A 17,265-nucleotide genomic window follows, 5' to 3' on the forward strand; every position below is an offset into this window, starting at 1 on the left:
TGTGACCAGATGAACAATAGATGTCATGAGACCAGATGAACAATAGATGTCATGTGACCAGATGAACAATAGATGTCATGTGACCAGATGAACAGAGTTACAGAGTATGCTGAATATTCACATTTGTAATTCAAATTACAATTTTTGTAAATTTTCAACAGTCTTTATGTAAATTAAAATAGTAAATATTTATAGTGTTAATATTCAGTACAAAGAAACTAGAATAGGCTACAGTGCAATACATTGATTAGATGGATAGACTGGAATGGAATGTGATTGAGCAACAATGAAGTCTTATGACCACCAGATGAACAATATATTATGTCATGTGACCAGATGAACAATATATTATGTCATGTGACCACATGAACAATAGATGTCATGTGACCAGATGAACAATAGATGTCATGAGACCAGGTGAACAATAGATGTCATGTGACCAGATGAACAATAGATGTCATGTGACCAGGTGAACAATAGATGTCATGTGAGCAGATGAACAATAGATGTCATGTGACCAGATGAACAATAGATGTCATGTGACCAGGTGAACAATAGATGTCATGTGACCAGATGAACAATAGATGTCATGTGACTAGATGAACAATAGATGTCATGTGACCAGATGAACAATAGATGTCATGTGACCAGATGAACAATAGATGTCATGTGACCAGATGAACAATTCAATTCAATTCAGTTTATTTGTATAGCCCAATTTCACAAATTACAAATTTGTCTCGGAGTGCTTTACAATCTGTACACATAGACATCCCTGCCCCAAAACCTCACATCGGACCAGGAAAAACTCCCAAATAACCCTTCAGGGGGGAAAAAAGGGAAGAAACCTGCAGGAGAGAACAGAGGAGGATCCCTCTCCAGGATGGACAGATGCAATAGATGTCATGTGACCAGAAGGACAGATTTAGAGTTAAAATACATTCAATGAATATGACAGAGTGTATGAATAGTTCATAGTAGGCATATTCCACGATGGAGACCTCCACGATCCATCAGGCAGATGGCGGTGGGGAGGAGGAGTGGGCGGAGTCTCAACAGTGGGCGGAGTCTCAACAGGACAGTGGCGTAGTCAGGAGCAGGAATTCCACGACCCAGACCTCGATGATCCATCAGGCAGATAGGATCTATGCCGTCTCATAGGGTCCGATGACCCCATGAGACGTGAAGTCACAAGGACTCCGGGGAGAAAGCAGAGTTAGTAACGTGTGATTGAGAGATGAACATTCATCCTTAAGGAGAGAAAAGAGGAGATAGGTACTCAGTGCATCCTAAACGTCCCCCGGCAGCTATAAGCCTATAGCAGCATATCAAGGGGCTGGACCAGGGCAAACCTGATTCAGCCCTAACTATAAGCTCTGTCAAAGAGGAAGGTCTTAAGTCTACTCTTAAACGAGGTGACTGTGTCTGCCTCCCGGACTGAAATTGGAAGCTGGTTCCATAAAAGAGGAGCTTGATAACTAAAGGCTCTGGCTCCCATTCTACTTTTAAGACTCTAGGAACTACAAGTAGTCCCGCATTTAGTGAGCGTAGCTCTCTAGTGGGGCAATATGGTACTACAAGCTCCTTAAGATATGATGGTGCATCACCAATCAAGGCTTTGTAGGTTAAGAGAAGAATTTTAAAAGTGATTCTTGATTTTACTGGGAGCCAGTGCAGAGCAGCTAGTGCAGGAGTGATGTGATCTCTTTCTTAGTTTTAGTGAGAACACGAGCTGCAGCATTCTGGATCAACTGGAGGGACCTAAGAGATTTATTAGAGCAGCCTGATAATAAGGAGTTGCAGTAATCCAGTCTCAAGTAACGAACGCGTGAACCAATTTTTCTGCATCTTTTTGAGACAAGATGTGCCTGATTTTTGAAATATTACGTAGATGAAAGAATGCAGTCCTTGAGATTTGCTTTACGTGGGAGTTAAAGGACAAGTCCCGATCAAAGATAACGGCAAGATTCTTTACAGTGGTGTTGGATGCCAGGGCAATGCCGTCTACAGAATCCACATCACCAGATAATTGATCTCTGAGGTGCTCAGGGCCGATTAAAATTACAATAGATGTTATGTGACCAGATGAACAATAGATGTCATGTGACCAGATGAACAATAGATGTCATGTGACAAGATGAACAATAGATGTCATGTGACAAGATGAAAAATAGATGTCATGTGACTAGATGAACAATAGATGTCATGTGACCAGATGAACAATAGATGTCATGTGACCAGATGAACAATAGATGTCATGTGACCAGATGAACAATAGATGTCATGTGACCAGGTGAACAATAGATGTCATGTGACCAGATGAACAATAGATGTCATGGAACCAGATGAACAATAGATGTCATGTGACCAGATGAACATTAGATGTCATGAAACCAGATGAACAATAGATGTCATGTGACCAGATGAACAATAGATGTCATGTGACTAGATGAACAATAGATGTCATGAGACCAGATGAACAATAGATGTCATGTGACCAGATGAACAATAGATGTCATGTGACCAGATGAACAATAGATGTCATGAGACCAGATGAACAGTAGATGTCATGTGACCAGATGAACAATAGATGTCATGTGACCAGATGAACAATAGATGTCATGTGACCAGATGAACAATAGATGTCATGTGACCAGATGAACAATAGATGTCATGTGACTAGATGAACAATAGATGTCATGAGACCAGATGAACAATAGATGTCATGTGACTAGATGAACAATAGATGTCATGAGACCAGATGAACAATAGATGTCATGTGACCAGATGAACAATAGATGTCATGTGACCAGATGAACAATAGATGTCATGTGACCAGATGAACAATAGATGTCATGTGACTAGATGAACAATAGATGTCATGAGACCAGATGAACAATAGATGTCATGTGACCAGATGAACAATAGATGTCATGTGACCAGATGAACAATATATGTCATGAGACCAGATGAACAATAGATGTCATGTGACCAGGTGAACAATAGATGTCATGTGACCAGATGAACAATAGATGTCATGTGACCAGGTGAACAATAGATGTCATGTGACCAGATGAACAATAGATGTCATGTGACCAGATGAACAATAGATGTCATGTGACCAGATGAACAATAGATGTCATGAGACCAGATGAACAATAGATGTCATGTGACCAGATGAACAATAGATGTCATGTGACGAGATGAATAATAGATGTCATGTGACCAGATGAACAATAGATGTCATGTGACCAGATGAACAATAGATGTCATGTGACCAGATGAACATGAGATGTCATGTGACCAGATGAACAATAGATGTCATGTGACCAGATGAACAGAGTTACAGAGTTACAACACATTCAACGAATATTACATTCATTCATAATGAGTGGTTGGCATGGTACACGATCCAGATAACCACGATCCATGTGGTCGAGAGGAGGGGCATCAGCAGGGCCACAGGGGCCGGACCCAGGAGGCAGGACCGGCTCCAGACACAGCCAGGATCCATGGAAACCGGTGAGGTGGAAATGCACAAAGACTCCTGAAGTAGAGTTGCTGACGTGCATAGAAGAGACATGGATTGATCCATAGAGGAGCTCAGTGTATCCTAACGTTCCCCAGCAGCCTATCAGCCTATAGCAGCGTCTCTAGGTCTGGACCAGGTGAACCTGGTTCAGGTTTTAAATGATCTCAATTGCTTTAAACTATAAAAAAGATGGTTTATTTTAAAGATTTCAACAATAAAATAACGACACTGTATTAAATTAGAATTCATTATCAATAAAATAAAAATAATTGATTAATTTTCTCGGACAGCTGCGCCGCCATTTCAGGGTTCGAATAACTTCTCTCCGTATATATATATATATATATATAATAAAATATATATACATTTAACTAGGAAGTTATTGTATTGTAATAGACGACATTTAGAAAGTTTAGTTTGATGAAATCAAATCAAATGAAGATTTGCTTCATGAACTACAATCATAAGAACAACTGTGTTGTTATTTTCAACTTTTTAAAACTCATTTGAATCAACATCTGACTTCATGTATTGTCATGAAGCCATTTGAAATGTTAATTATTGCACATTTTGTCAGTTTATTCCCATATTAAGACTTCCTGCCATTCACTGTCTGCCATGAAGTTTATCAACAGAACCGCTGAGGTCGCCGTCGTCTCCAGAACACGTTCACGCTGAAAGACTCAAACGGAACAAACAGAGTTTCATGTTTGATGACATCATCATCAGCACAAAGTCTCCAACAAGAGGACGGCATAAAGAAGCTGGCATAACAGCGCCTTCATTCGTGTTCACTGAGCCACCTGCATCTCACACTCTTGGTTTTCTCAGACACTATTTATGCGTGCTCCAATGTCTCCAGTGACTCTCATGATCATGATCACTCAATAATACACACACAACTTTGGCAATGCATTGCGCACCCATCATAATTAAGTCGTGATAATTAGCTGATTGCATCGGACTGTCACTGTTTCTGTAGCTCCAGCTGTCCTCTGGTCAGCCGTGTGAGCGGAGCCCTCGGCAGCAGGATGAAAACACACATGGCTGGCCCATTAGTTTCTTTGTCCCACACACACACACAGTAACACAGGCATTGGTTCAAAGCTATTATTATTCTGATTATTCTGATTATTATCATGTTTGTTGCGACCGCTACTCAGACATATTCTCTCAATCTCCCGGTCTTGTGTGTGTGTGTGTGTGTGTGTGTGTGCACGTGCAAAGCGACATCTGTACATTTGGTGGGTCAGATTCTGTCTGAAGGTGAGTGGAGGCGTCTGGATTCAAGTCAGTGTGACGTGAGATATTGGATTTCAGTATTTGGGGGTTTGTCCAGCTCGCTAGCTAACGGGACAAACGTTAGCTCAGAGCTAACAGGGCTTTCCCTGCCGACTGCTTCAGCAGACACGAAAACAAACCAATAACTTCTCCTTCATCATCATTCATTCCATCCCTCCATCCCTACCATCTCTCCCATCCCTTCCTCAATCCATCACTCCATCCCTCCCTCCCATTCCTCCCCTCATCTCCATCCCATCCCTCCCCCCTCCCATTCCTCCCCTCATTCCCATCGATTCCATCCCTCCCTCCCCTCATTCCCATCCCATCCCTCCTTCCATCCCTCTATCCCTTTTTGATACCTCCATCCATCCCATCCCATCCCTCCCTCCCTCCATGAGGTTGTGCTGAAGCACCGAGGCTGAAGCTGCATGGTGGCTGCGATGTAAACTTCCTCACACTAAGTTTCTTTCTCTTTATTCGTTCCTCCCTCTGCACATGTTTGGTTAAAGTCTGAATCGCTCTTCCTCCTCAGTCCGCGCTGGGAGCCGAAGAGGAGGCGACTCACAGGTAAAGCATTCTCACAACAATTGGAAAAAAGTCCACGCCGAGCCTTGCACACAAATATTATTGCACGTTCTATCTTTCCAAGGTCTCTGCTCACTTCGGCCCGATGTCCCGGAGCTCACCCTCTCCCCGCCTCTCGGGTTCATTGAAGGAGAGAATAACGATGCTGTTCTAAAACCTCACTGAATCAAGCACGACGCAGCCTCAGCGAGTCCCTCCTGCTCGGCCGCTGCCAGGCTCGACCACCGTCGGTCCCTCTGCTGGCGAGTTATGAACAGCGTCTCGTGTCGTGAACCTGCAGTGAATAAACCTCACGCCGCTCAGCTCTAAGCCAATGAGAAGCTGGAGCGACTTCCTTCAGACCCGCCTCCTGCAAGCCTGAACGACATCCGGCTGTGGACGTGTCCTCACTGTGACCGAGATGAACATCAATCCCACGTAACTGTCATCTGAGCATCACCAATGCATCCAGAGATCGGTCAGTTTGCTTCGTTGTGAGACTCTGTGGAGGGTTTGGTTTGTCCTCCTGATGAATGAGAGCGACGCCAAGATGGAGGCCATTGAAATAATACAGACGTGGATTAAGTGAATGAGAATGCCATTGATATATTTATACTTTGACATTTTACATTTGGTAATCGTGACATTACGAGTTCTGCATTAAAGGTAAACATTCGATTATCCACGCATTGGGCTCCTCGTGTCAACCAGCGTTATGTAATAACTCAACGTGAATCCACGTCTCTATGTCAGACCCACGGTGACCACGAAGGACGACGGATGAGTGGAAGCATGTCTCGCACCCGCTTTGCGTTACCATGGAAACTGACTTCATTCCGGCACACTGAGCCGGGTCCAGATGTGAGACTCCAGAAAACTACCGTGGATCATTCATGCCGCCGTGTTCGTGGAGTGGGCGTCTGCCAGAGGTCAGCTTGAAAATATGAATCACGCATAAATTTCAGTCTTGTACACATCCCAGGTCTTCTGTTTTACAGGGAGGTCGTCCTCGGGGTCAACGGTCCCTATGCCTCGTCCTCTTGTCCCCCTTTGGAAAGGACTCGGGCTGTTTGCCTATCTGTCCACGCTGGTCTCCGCCAGCCGGTTGTTCATGATGCCGAGGGCGCCCACCCCTCCCGAGAAGCCGTTCTGGCGGGAGCCGGACTGGCGCGGATGCCCGATGGCCATCTCGGAAAGCTGCTTCTGCATAATGGCCAGATTCACCTGCAGGAGGAGAAAGAGGAGGAGGAATCAATTCAATCATTCGCACAATAAGGATGAATACAACGTGTTGGCACATCTGACTTCAGCGAGGCGGCCAGATGGAGTGTTATCTCTCCTTTAGTGAACGACGATGACAAATACAAATGAACAGGTGTGAATCAGAGGAACCCCGTATTCACTCTCCCACATGTCAACCTTCCCTCTTTAAAGCAATATGTAGAGCCTGTGCACAGCTGTTCCATTTCACATGTGTTTCGTCAATATTAAATCAAATGTAAAGGAGCTGTTTTACACAACTGTGAGTAGTTTGTGTAACGCCTGCAGCATGTCGATAGCGTTGGATTAATTTCCATTACCTTTTGTGCTGACATACAAAGCCCAGCGTTACTTTGCTGATCCCCTTTCACTCTGCCGTGACTCATTTTTAATGAAACGTCTCAAGAACATCGGATGGAACGCCAGTAATATGTAATCGTTCAGGATTCTTCAAGTGTGTGCATTCAATTCAATTAAATTCTGCTTATTTTATACAGCCCAATATTACTAAGTAGACATTTGCCTGAGAGGGCTGTGATTCACACATCACCACGCCGACCATCAGGGCTCTGCACACCGTCGATGTTCAGCCAGACTGAAGGTCGGTGTTACATCCTGCAGCAATGTTGTGGTACCGGAATGTGTTGATAACACACCCTTGTTCAAAGGATCTGTATGCATGCAGGATGTAGAGGGATTTAACATGCCTTAACATGCCTAAACATGCCTAAACCTTCATTAATATGCCTTAGGCATGTTAAGGCATGTTAAGGCATGTTAAGGCATGTTAGTGCATCTTACGGCATGCTAGTGCATGTTAGTGCATGTTTAGACATGTTAGTGCATGTTAACCCTTGTGTTGCCTTTGGGTCATTTTGACCCGAATCAATATTACACCCTCCCCCCGCCTTTGGGTCATTTTGACCCGATTCAATGTTTCACCCTCCTGTTACCTTTATATTTCCTAACATATTTTACCCTTTGGGTTCAATTTGACACCAGCAATTAAAACCTCCAGAAAATTATTAGAATTAATATTGTTTCCCAAGTTTAAGTGTGAGGCACTTCATGTTTGTTTGTTGACTACCGAAAGAACACCGACATTAAACATTGAATGGGGTCAAATTAATCCTAAGGCGGGGGGAGGGTGTAATATTGATTCGGGTCAAAATGACCCTAAGGCAACACAAGGGTTAAGGCATGTTTATACATGTTAGTGCATCTTAAAGCATGTTAGTGCATCTTTAGGCAAGTCCTTATCCGGGCCGTGATATGTAACTTGATACGTTTCATTCTGCAGCGCATGATGAGGGAGATACCGTGGAGGGAATACGAATACGTCAAAAGTATTGACTGAATGTCTTGCATGTGATGACACATGCGGTGCTACCACCAGCTGTGAGCCACAACCTGCTCCCGCCTGAGGCTCTGACCTTGTTGGCTGCCAGGAAGTCCCTCATGGAGATCATCTCTCCAGACATCCTGCGCCCTGCGTCAGTCTCACTGTCGTTGATGGCGTCCATCTCGATGGAGGGGTGCCTGCGGGCGCGCAGGTGACCCGGGGCCACCACGTTCCGCCGGTGGGTGTGGTGACCCCTACTGGGCAAGCAGCAGAGGCAGGGAGCCTCCAGCCTCCCCAGCAGCCAGTTGAGGACCTGCTTGATGACAATGGAGATGACGTTGAAGAGGGAGTAGATGCAGCAGACGCCGGTCACGATGAAGACGAAGTTGCCCAGCCGATACGCGGCCGTGGCGTGGCCCTCGTAGACGACCCGCTGGCTGCTCACCATGTCTCCAAAACCGATGGTGCTGAAGGCTACAAAGCAGAAGTACAGCGAGTCCAGGTAGTCCCAGTCCTCGGCTGCCGAGTACATGAGCGAGGCGCAGCAGGACACCAAGACGGCCGCCGCTCCAAGAATGAGCATGACGCAGTAGACCGAAGGCTTCCAGCCAGCCAGGTCCTGTCCTTTCCCTGCTCCGCCACCGGAGGGCCGCTGGCCATTTGGAGGCAGCGCGGCGTTGTTGTGGCGTCGCTCGTGGCAGGACTTCAGGGCCACGGCGATGACGGTGATGACGCGCTCCAGGAAGAGGTTGAAGAAGAGGATGGTGGCCGCGCAGCCGAGCAGGCCGTAGAACATCAGGAAGATCTTTCCTCCGATGGTGGCAGGAGTGGTCATCCCAAACCCTGCCGTGCACACAAAAACATGACGCACTCAGTGGAAATCGGCTTTCATCTGCTGTTCCAACCACAATCACTTCCTCTCTGCCGTTAACAAAGATGGCCAATCTCCTCATCGCCCACGATTACAATCTCACTACTTTGATCTCCTTCTCTCTCCGTCTCTTTGTGCTTCACTTAAAGAGACGGACGGCGTTTGTGACACTTCTTGCTCGTAGAAGAATATTGTTGCATTGGAAATCAACAAACCCATCCTGATGCTATTCATACATTTAGAGACAATAAAATACAAAGAATATGGAGCAGATTGGATAATGTATGGCCGAGTTACAACAACTTGCATTTTCATGGCGAATGATGTTTCTTTGCCAGTCCGAAGACCGCACATACTTTAATATTTTTTAAATCTTTAAAAGATTCTTCAAGACAAAGCTCTCAAGACCTTACTGGCCAAGTTTGGAAGGAATCGGGTTTAAGCTCTAGGAGGAGTTAACTGTTTTACAACCCCTAAAAACATGAAAAAAAGGCCGGAAATGCATATATTGAGGGATTGATTGTAGCGCCACCTAGTGTTCAAATATTATGAACAAATTAGATTAGGTTAAAGGACGCCATGTGGGCATAGGCTAGTAATTTGGTGAGGATAGGCGAAGTGAGTTAGAATTTAAAGCCTTTACATATTAGGCCACACCCTTTAGATGTTCATTGGCCCATAACCTCTGAACACAATGAGATATCAACAATCTTTTTAAAGATCTTTGATGAGATTGAACCAATAATGAACCACAGCAAGTTTTTTACGAATCGGACCCAGCGTTTAGAAGGAGTTGAAAAAAAATAGTTTTTTCCAAAATTCAAAATGGCGGAAAATCTAAGAAGGCAGATCTTATAGTCATGACGTTACTTTTTGTAGAGCACGTCCAAGCGGTCATTGGGGGCAAACACTGTGGGTTTAAATACACTCTAGGGGGCGCTACAGAGACATGTCTTTATAAACAAATACGAAAACTAAAAAATCTAAAAGTGTTCACCAGTCTGGATATGGATGTGTCATTTGAATCAGTTGGGGTATGCGGTGTCGGCCAGTCGACATTTCTTTGGAGAAGAATAAAAACAACAAAGTCGTCACGAGGACCCCAATAATTTAGGCACTCTGTTTTCTGCCACTAGCCTATTGTCATTTAGAGACGCAGGTGTGTCTACACACAGATGTACAGTACAGGTGTGTGTGTGTGTTTATGTACATATGTAGACGTCTGAGGTGATCTCTTTGTATCTATTGTTGTGTATTTACGTTCCTGTGCTCTGGGTGGGGGTACCAGTGGGTGGGTGGGTTTGTTATCTGCTTGAATGTGTTAACAAAAATATGAATGAACTAGAACGGGCACTCGGTAGAGCGCAGACCTTCGCATTTCACAAGATTGGGCATTGAATTATGAACATGTTGGCATTAGTTGCATGCCAATTGGATACAAATTGGCCGTGCTATGGTAAAAATAAGATTTGTACCTTTTCATGACCTTGACCTTTGACCCGATCGATCCCAAAATATAATCAAGTGGTCCCCGAATAATAACCAATCATCCCACCAAATGTTATGCGATTCGGTTAAATACTTTTTGACTTATGCCAATAACACGCACGCACAAATACAAATACACGGCGATCAAAACATTACCTTCCGCATTTTCAATGCGAAGGTAACAATGTAAATATCCGTTAAAGTGCATGTTTACTGTATTATGTACCTTTCAATATATACAGATAAAAAAATACAATAATTTTTTTTAAAAAGAGATGGACGGCAGTGTTTTCAATCCGTGCAGAACTACTCAAACTGAGAGGTCCGTCCATCGGGCGACCCCGCCTCCTCTTCATCGCTCACGCCCCTCGACAGCTCCACGAACCCGTCTCTCTCTCTGTCGGTTTCCACCATTGTTGAAGATTTGAATACTGGTATTTGAAGGCTATCGTGTTCCCATCGTGCCGAGCTGTGATTCTCAGCGAGAGCTCTTTTCACTGGAGGAACACAAAGAAATGTTCTTGCCTCTGGCGTCAGGAAAAGCTTTCTCTGAGGATTTGATTGCCTACGCACTCAGATCTGTCCTCGAGGTGCCAATTGAGCTGGAGTCTTCTTCAAACACAACAATATGGGATGGTAGATGAAATGGGATGTTGAATCCTTTGGCCTGTTCAATAAAATACTCGTCACATGACACACAGAGAAGACAGCGTGCTCTTCTGTCTCTGTGGCATCTGGCGGCTTTTCATTGGTTTACTTTACACAGTCCTGACTTCCCAGTGCTCACTGAATCAGGGAAACATTAAAGTCAATAGTTTGTCTTTTTGGGAAGTATGCTGCATATGTCTACTAGACATCAAGCTACAACCAACATATTTTATTTTTATTTGAGATTTCGGTCATTGAGTTATCTCGTCCCACTGCACACCTGTCCAGGCTACAGGAGTAACAGAGGTGTGGGAGTGGTCATGATCCTCCTCCTCTCCTCTCAGAATAAGCTCATTAACCAATTATATAAAGATTGGGGGGGGGGGGGGGTGAAAGGGAACCAACAACGCCGCCTGGGGACTCACAAGCTTTAACGCGCCCGAGGTACGGAGAAGTCGAACAGGAATTGTATTAAAGGAATAAACCAAAAATAATTAAACCATAACAGCCAGAAGACGCAGAACAGAAGCCGAACACGCTGAATGGAGGCGGGTGAACTCCGAGCCCCCGCACAGCCGAAAGGGGCCGGAGAAGAAGAGAGGCCATGGCAACAGGGGCCTTTTATCGGCTGGTTGGGGGAAGAGCCTAAGGGTATATGTAATGGTAAAGCCACTGTACTGGTACGGTGCTCTTTTAGTCTCCGACCACTCACAGTTCTTTACCATGATGACATCATTCACACTCATTCATACCACGTACGGTGCACCTGCCCCTCGAACACAGCAGACAGACCCAGGATCAGCTCGCATGAGCGACGTGGCCCAAGGGCACATCGACCACGGAGCCGCCGTTCTGCATGCTACATGCACACAAGGCGTGCATGTAAAAGAACCCGCGCTTCTATGTAATAATCCATGCACACTGCACTCAGGGAATAGGAAATATTGATGTGTTGGAGTGAAAAGATGGAAAGCATGAAGAGTGAGAGTTGACGTGATTTAAACAATAATCTCAGAGCAGAGAGTGAGGTGTGACGGCGTGCAGCGTCTCCGCAGGAGGATGGACGGGGTGGGTGGTGACCTCCGCCGCTCCGTCAGAGCTCTCCGGAAACGAAAAGATCGATTTTCATGTTTTTTTCAAATTGCCCAGTGGCTCAATGAAGAACTCGATACGACTCTCGCTTCAATGATGAGGCTCGTCCAATCGGAGGGCCCCGTCCAACCGCCTATCACCGCGAGCCGGCGGCACAGCGCCCGCGGATGTGGAAGCAGCTCTACCCATCAGGTCGCGGTGGGGAGAGCGTGAAAAGGTCACCGGGGCCGCTGGCCGTGAGGTCCTGTACGTCTACGGCACACACCTGACCCGTGCAGCTCCAGCTGGGCTCAAAGCACGGACTCACAGAGCGGCCGCCATGACGACGGGATGCTGCACAGCTCTTGGTGAACATACGTGAACGGAGACGAGGAAGCTGGAGGTCTCATTTGAATAAGAAACTGTGATAGTTTTCACCTTGTGGGTCTCACGACACTCAGTTTGAACTCCAGCAGAAACAATGATGTCACCTCTTAGGATACTTGGTTGTGTAACAGATGTTTCCTAGAAATGGGGATTTGGGCAACAATAGAAGGAATATTAAACTGCGTCATAAACTTCCCACGAAGGACGAGCGGGTTCTGACAAAAGTCATCGGAGTGAATGTGCCGGGTCCTTAGAGTGAGCTGGTCCAGAGGGACCCCCCAAGGAGAACGCGGCGTGTTTGGGGAGCAGCAGGTTTACTGACGCCCACGTCTGATGTGATTGGTTGAAGCTCTGCTGGCTGAATCTACACTGCAAATAGATGCTGAATGTTCTAGAAAGATGGATTAGTTGAGCTAGTTGAGTGTTGCCTTGTTCGGCGTCTCTCTGCTCGCCTGCCACGCCGTGGCCGTCGAGCGTGGAGACGGCGGCGCGGGGTGAGGAGGTTTCAACGACTCGGCCAGGCATTCGTATTTCTGCCGGTTTGTGGATTCGTTCACGACGATAGAGTCAGAGCTCACAAGACTTTTGTGAGCTCAGAATGAAAGAGTTCGAAGATGGGGGTGGAAAACACTCACACACACACACGCACACACTTTAGGCCCTGGCCCGATTTGGCCTGACGGCTGGTCTAAAGATGGTTCATGGCTTCAGTTCATGTCGGTGTGCCAGTGTGTGTTGACCCATGGACCCCCCTGGATCAGAGCCACCGTTAACACTATGTCCATCCCATAATATAATAATAATAATAATAATAATAATAATTCAAATTTCAACTAACTGGATTAGAGCTACGTTAACACCATGTCCACCATCCCATAATATAATAATAATAATAGGGTTAGGTTATTTAAATTTCAACTAATTGGATCAGAGCCACACTATGTCCACCATCAAATAATCTAATAAAAATAATAATATTAATAATAATAATTCAAATTTAAGCTAACTGGATTAGAGCCACCGTTAACACCATCCCATAATATAATCATAATAATAATTTAAATTTTAACTAATTGGATCAGAGCCACACTTTGTCCACCATCAAATAATATAATAATAATAATAATAATAATAATAAGTCAAATTATTATAGCGCTTTTCTAGAGACACAAAGACTCTTTACGTTGGGGACGAGAGACGGGACAAACGGAACTAAACTAAGATGCAAAGACAAACAAGACAAACAAACAAACAAACACATTTGGTAACAGAGAACATAGTTTAACAACAGCCTGAGCCTTATAACTCATGTTGGCTCTTCAGTGAATATTAAAAAGCCTTGATATAAAACATTTTGTAAAAGTGAGTCACATTTTGGGGAAATGACATAACTTGTAAAAACGTTTAAAGGCGTGATGATGTCTCAGAGACATATTCAGTCGATTTTTGAATACATATTTATTCATAATAAGACGTTCGAGCTGCAGGAGGACACATATGCCTTGTTTTTCTCTGGCTCACCAATGGTGGACACCACAGTTCCCACGAAGTAAAACGCGCCGGCGAAGTCCCACCGAGGCCGGACCGTGTCCACGCGGATGCCCGCTCCGTTCGCCTCCTCGTAGTTCCGGAGGAAGTCGTTCAGGTCGTTCTCGCTCAGGTTGAACCTCTGGCTGAACAGCTCGAACCTCTGCGCCCAGCGCGCCTTCGCCTCGCGCTCCTTCGGCTGCTCCAGCGCGGAGAACACCGCGGCGCCGCACAGCAGGTAGAGCACGATGAACAGCGCCAGCAGCAGGAAGCGCGCGTTGTCCTCGTTGAGCGGACCGGAGCCGCAGCAGAAGCTGCTCCTGCACGCCGCCATGGTGCCGCTGTGGTCACGGCGATGCGGCTGTCGGCATGCTGGGCTGGACGGGCACGCAGAGTCCTCGGGAGAAGCGGGGGCACATATACTTTACGACAGAAAAGTCCTGCGCAATACAATTACATCGGTGCTGAAGTTGGTTCTGATCCAGCTCTCCCGAGGTGGTGGATTTGGCATTTTTGAATCACGAGCTTCTCTGTGCAGTGAGGACACACGTGTGTTTGGGGTCTGGGTTGCTCTGTGATGCTCGGAGAAGAGGAGAGAGTCGCGAGGCAAACTGTGGATGAGGAGAGTCGTCCCGTGCTCTCTGGCCCTGCCTCTCCAAACTAAGTCCCCACCCCCCCCGGAGCGCGCGTTTTATGCACCGCGGAATGCGCACTCACACGTGGCTGGACAGCCTCCGCCGGTTTATGTGGAGATGAAGTCTGCCAGCTTGTCACATTCCTGCTAAGATTTGCCAATTTCAGCTCGTCACATGCATAATGAGGACTGTGTTATGGCCTGAACCCGTTGGCCCTGAACCCAACAGTTCGGGCAGAGTTTGCAGAGTGAGATCAATACGACTCGACCTTTCCGGATCGGCGTACCGGGGACGGTGTGAGCAAATGTCACGACGGACCGACGGCTCCAGATCCATTATTCAGAGTCAACACGAGACTATTTCTGTCAAATTTGGAATTTAACAACATGGCGAGACGCCCGAGGTCGTTTCAGACCCAGAGCAGCCTCCAGGTCCACCTGTAGGGGGTCTGTGCGCTGCGGTCCATCACAGTATAAGACATGAGTGATGACGTCAGGGCGGGAGCTTTAGATGATGGAATGGTGTCTTTTTTGGCAATAAGTACTTCATTTGCCAGAAGTGCTTCACATAAAAGTGTTTATTATACCAATTATTGTTATTTCTTTATATGTCACGCACGCAGAAACCAGCTGTCTTTTATTGTGAGTGTATAGAAGAACTGCACATCACTTAGAACTACACACTGCAGTCAAGCAGCACTTAGAGATACACCGTTATACTGTATATAGATGGATGGATGGGTGGATGGATAGATAGATGGATGGATTGATAGGTAGGTAGGTAGGTGGATGGGTGGATAGATGGGTAGGTAGATGGATGATGGATGGATGGATAGATAGATAGATGATGGATGGATGGGTGGATGGATGGATAGATATTTTTGGATGGATGGGTTGATGGATGGATAGATAGATAGATATATGGATGGATGGGTAGATAAATAGATGGATGGATAGATAGATAGATAGATAGATGGATGGATGGATGGATGGATGGATGGATAGATAGATAGATAGATAGGTAGATAGATGGATGGATGCATATATAGATAGATACATACATACATACACATGGACGGATTAAGAAACCACGGGCCCCTGGGCCTGGACGTGTCAAGGCCCCCCCCCCCCGAAAAAAACAACAACAACAATTTAAACTTTTTAAAAAAACATCGCTAACAAAACAGTCCGTATGGAACAACGATACCGGAGCTGAGCAGACAACATAACGCGAATTATATGACCATGACATGAATGTCTTAAGCCTAGCATATACCGGCTATGGCGCATCATGTCATATCATCATATAAATACAAAGTTAATAACAGCTACTTCACGCAGAGGCTCTGGCTTAGGGGCCCCCTGAGCTCATGGGCCCCTGGTGCCGGTAGGCTCGTTCGGTAATCCATCCCTCAATAGGACTATTGGGGCCTTGTTACTGACATGAATGACTTAAGCCCAGCATATAACGGCTACGGCGCATCGTGTCATATCATCATATTCATATCAATACAATGTTAATAACAGCGACGTCACGCGCGGAGGCCCAGGCCCAGGGGCCCCCTGAGCTCATGGGCCCCTGGGCCTGGGCCCGGTAGGCCCGTTGGTTAATCCATCCCTGTACATACATACATACATACACACATTGACTAACAGACAGTTATCTATCACAAAAAGCCATTCCATTAAAAAAAGGTACCGGTCCATAAAATGAAATTATAGCCAATTTAAACCGAACAGTTCAATATACATACAGGTATTTCTAAAGCCACAGTTGGTAATATAAATACTAGTTTCAGTGTACAGGCTGGTTGATGGGTCGTGGGATGAGATATGAATATAAATGTATTGAGGATGCTGAAGCATGCGCTCACTCTAATATATGGATGGATGTTTATCGTAGATATCTGCTCTGTTTCCATGGAAATACATTGGGGGTAATCAAATACGAGTTAATCATGAGTGTCAATAGATTTAGTAATCAAAGAGTCAGTCACTTCCTCCATGAAGTGTGGAGGAATCATTCAAAAGCACAGCAGGAGCGCATGGAATTACACCATCCAGGTCAAAGAGAAAGAAACCATTTTCCAAAAAAGGGCACACTGGCCCTTTAAGTCATTTTTAATACAGGCCTCTCTGTTTAAACAAATGGACGATCACTAACCCGTTCACAGTGAATATCGTACCGTCTTCCCTCCGTTGATGGATCAGTTTTGATCTCACCGTCACATGACATCATTACATAACTAGAACGGGCACTCGGTAGAGCGCATACCTTCGCATATCACAAGATTGGGCATTGAATTATGAACATTTTGGCATTAGTTGCATGCCAATTGGATAGAAATTGACCGCGCTATGGTAAAAAGAAGAGTTTGACCTTGACCTTGACCTTTGACTCGATCGATCCCAAAATCTAATTAAATGGTCCCCGGATAATAACCAATCATCCCACCAAATGTCATGCGATTCAAGAAGATTTTGACCTTTTCATGACCTTGACCTTTGACCCGATCGATCCCAAAATCTAATCAAGTGGTCCCCGGATTGAGTTATGCGAGTAACACGCATACAAATAAATAAATAAATAAATAATAAATAAATACACGGCGATCAAAACATAACCTTCCGCATTTTCAATGCGAAGGTAATTACCA

General features: G+C 45.4%; 1 protein-coding gene across 3 annotated transcripts; it reads right to left on the reverse strand.

The window, feature by feature from the left end:
- Positions 1 to 5,949: 5,949 nt before the first annotated feature.
- On the reverse strand, positions 5,950 to 14,344 carry kcnk13b (potassium channel, subfamily K, member 13b). Of its 3 annotated transcripts, none has more exons than XM_056428495.1 (4): positions 13,969 to 14,344; positions 8,428 to 8,825; positions 8,074 to 8,295; positions 5,950 to 6,604 (listed from the first exon to the last, which is right to left on the reverse strand). In XM_056428495.1, exons 1-4 carry the CDS (start codon positions 14,306 to 14,308, stop codon positions 6,455 to 6,457), a joined length of 1,110 nt encoding a protein of 369 aa, XP_056284470.1. In that variant the 5' UTR covers positions 14,309 to 14,344; the 3' UTR covers positions 5,950 to 6,454. The 3 variants fall into 3 exon arrangements, with proteins under 3 accessions (XP_056284470.1, XP_056284468.1, XP_056284467.1); XM_056428493.1 differs by having other exon boundaries at positions 8,074 to 8,298; XM_056428492.1 differs by having other exon boundaries at positions 8,074 to 8,825.
- Positions 14,345 to 17,265: the final 2,921 nt, after the last annotated feature.

Source organism: Pseudoliparis swirei, chromosome 12 (assembly GCF_029220125.1).
Source record: "Pseudoliparis swirei isolate HS2019 ecotype Mariana Trench chromosome 12, NWPU_hadal_v1, whole genome shotgun sequence".
NCBI classification, from domain to species: Eukaryota; Metazoa; Chordata; class Actinopteri; order Perciformes; family Liparidae; genus Pseudoliparis; species Pseudoliparis swirei.

Bases quoted from the DNA above. Each gene is read 5' to 3' on its own strand.
- kcnk13b (XM_056428492.1), bottom strand. From the start codon at position 14,308: ATGGCGGCGTGCAGGAGCAGCTTCTGCTGCGGCTCCGGTCCGCTCAAC. The intron at 8,826-13,968 runs GTGAGCCAGAGA...TGTGCACGGCAG, and splicing joins AACTGTGGTGTCCACCATTG to GGTTTGGGATGACCACTCCT. The intron at 6,605-8,073 runs GTCAGAGCCTCA...CTCCTCCTGCAG, and splicing joins ACTTCCTGGCAGCCAACAAG to GTGAATCTGGCCATTATGCA.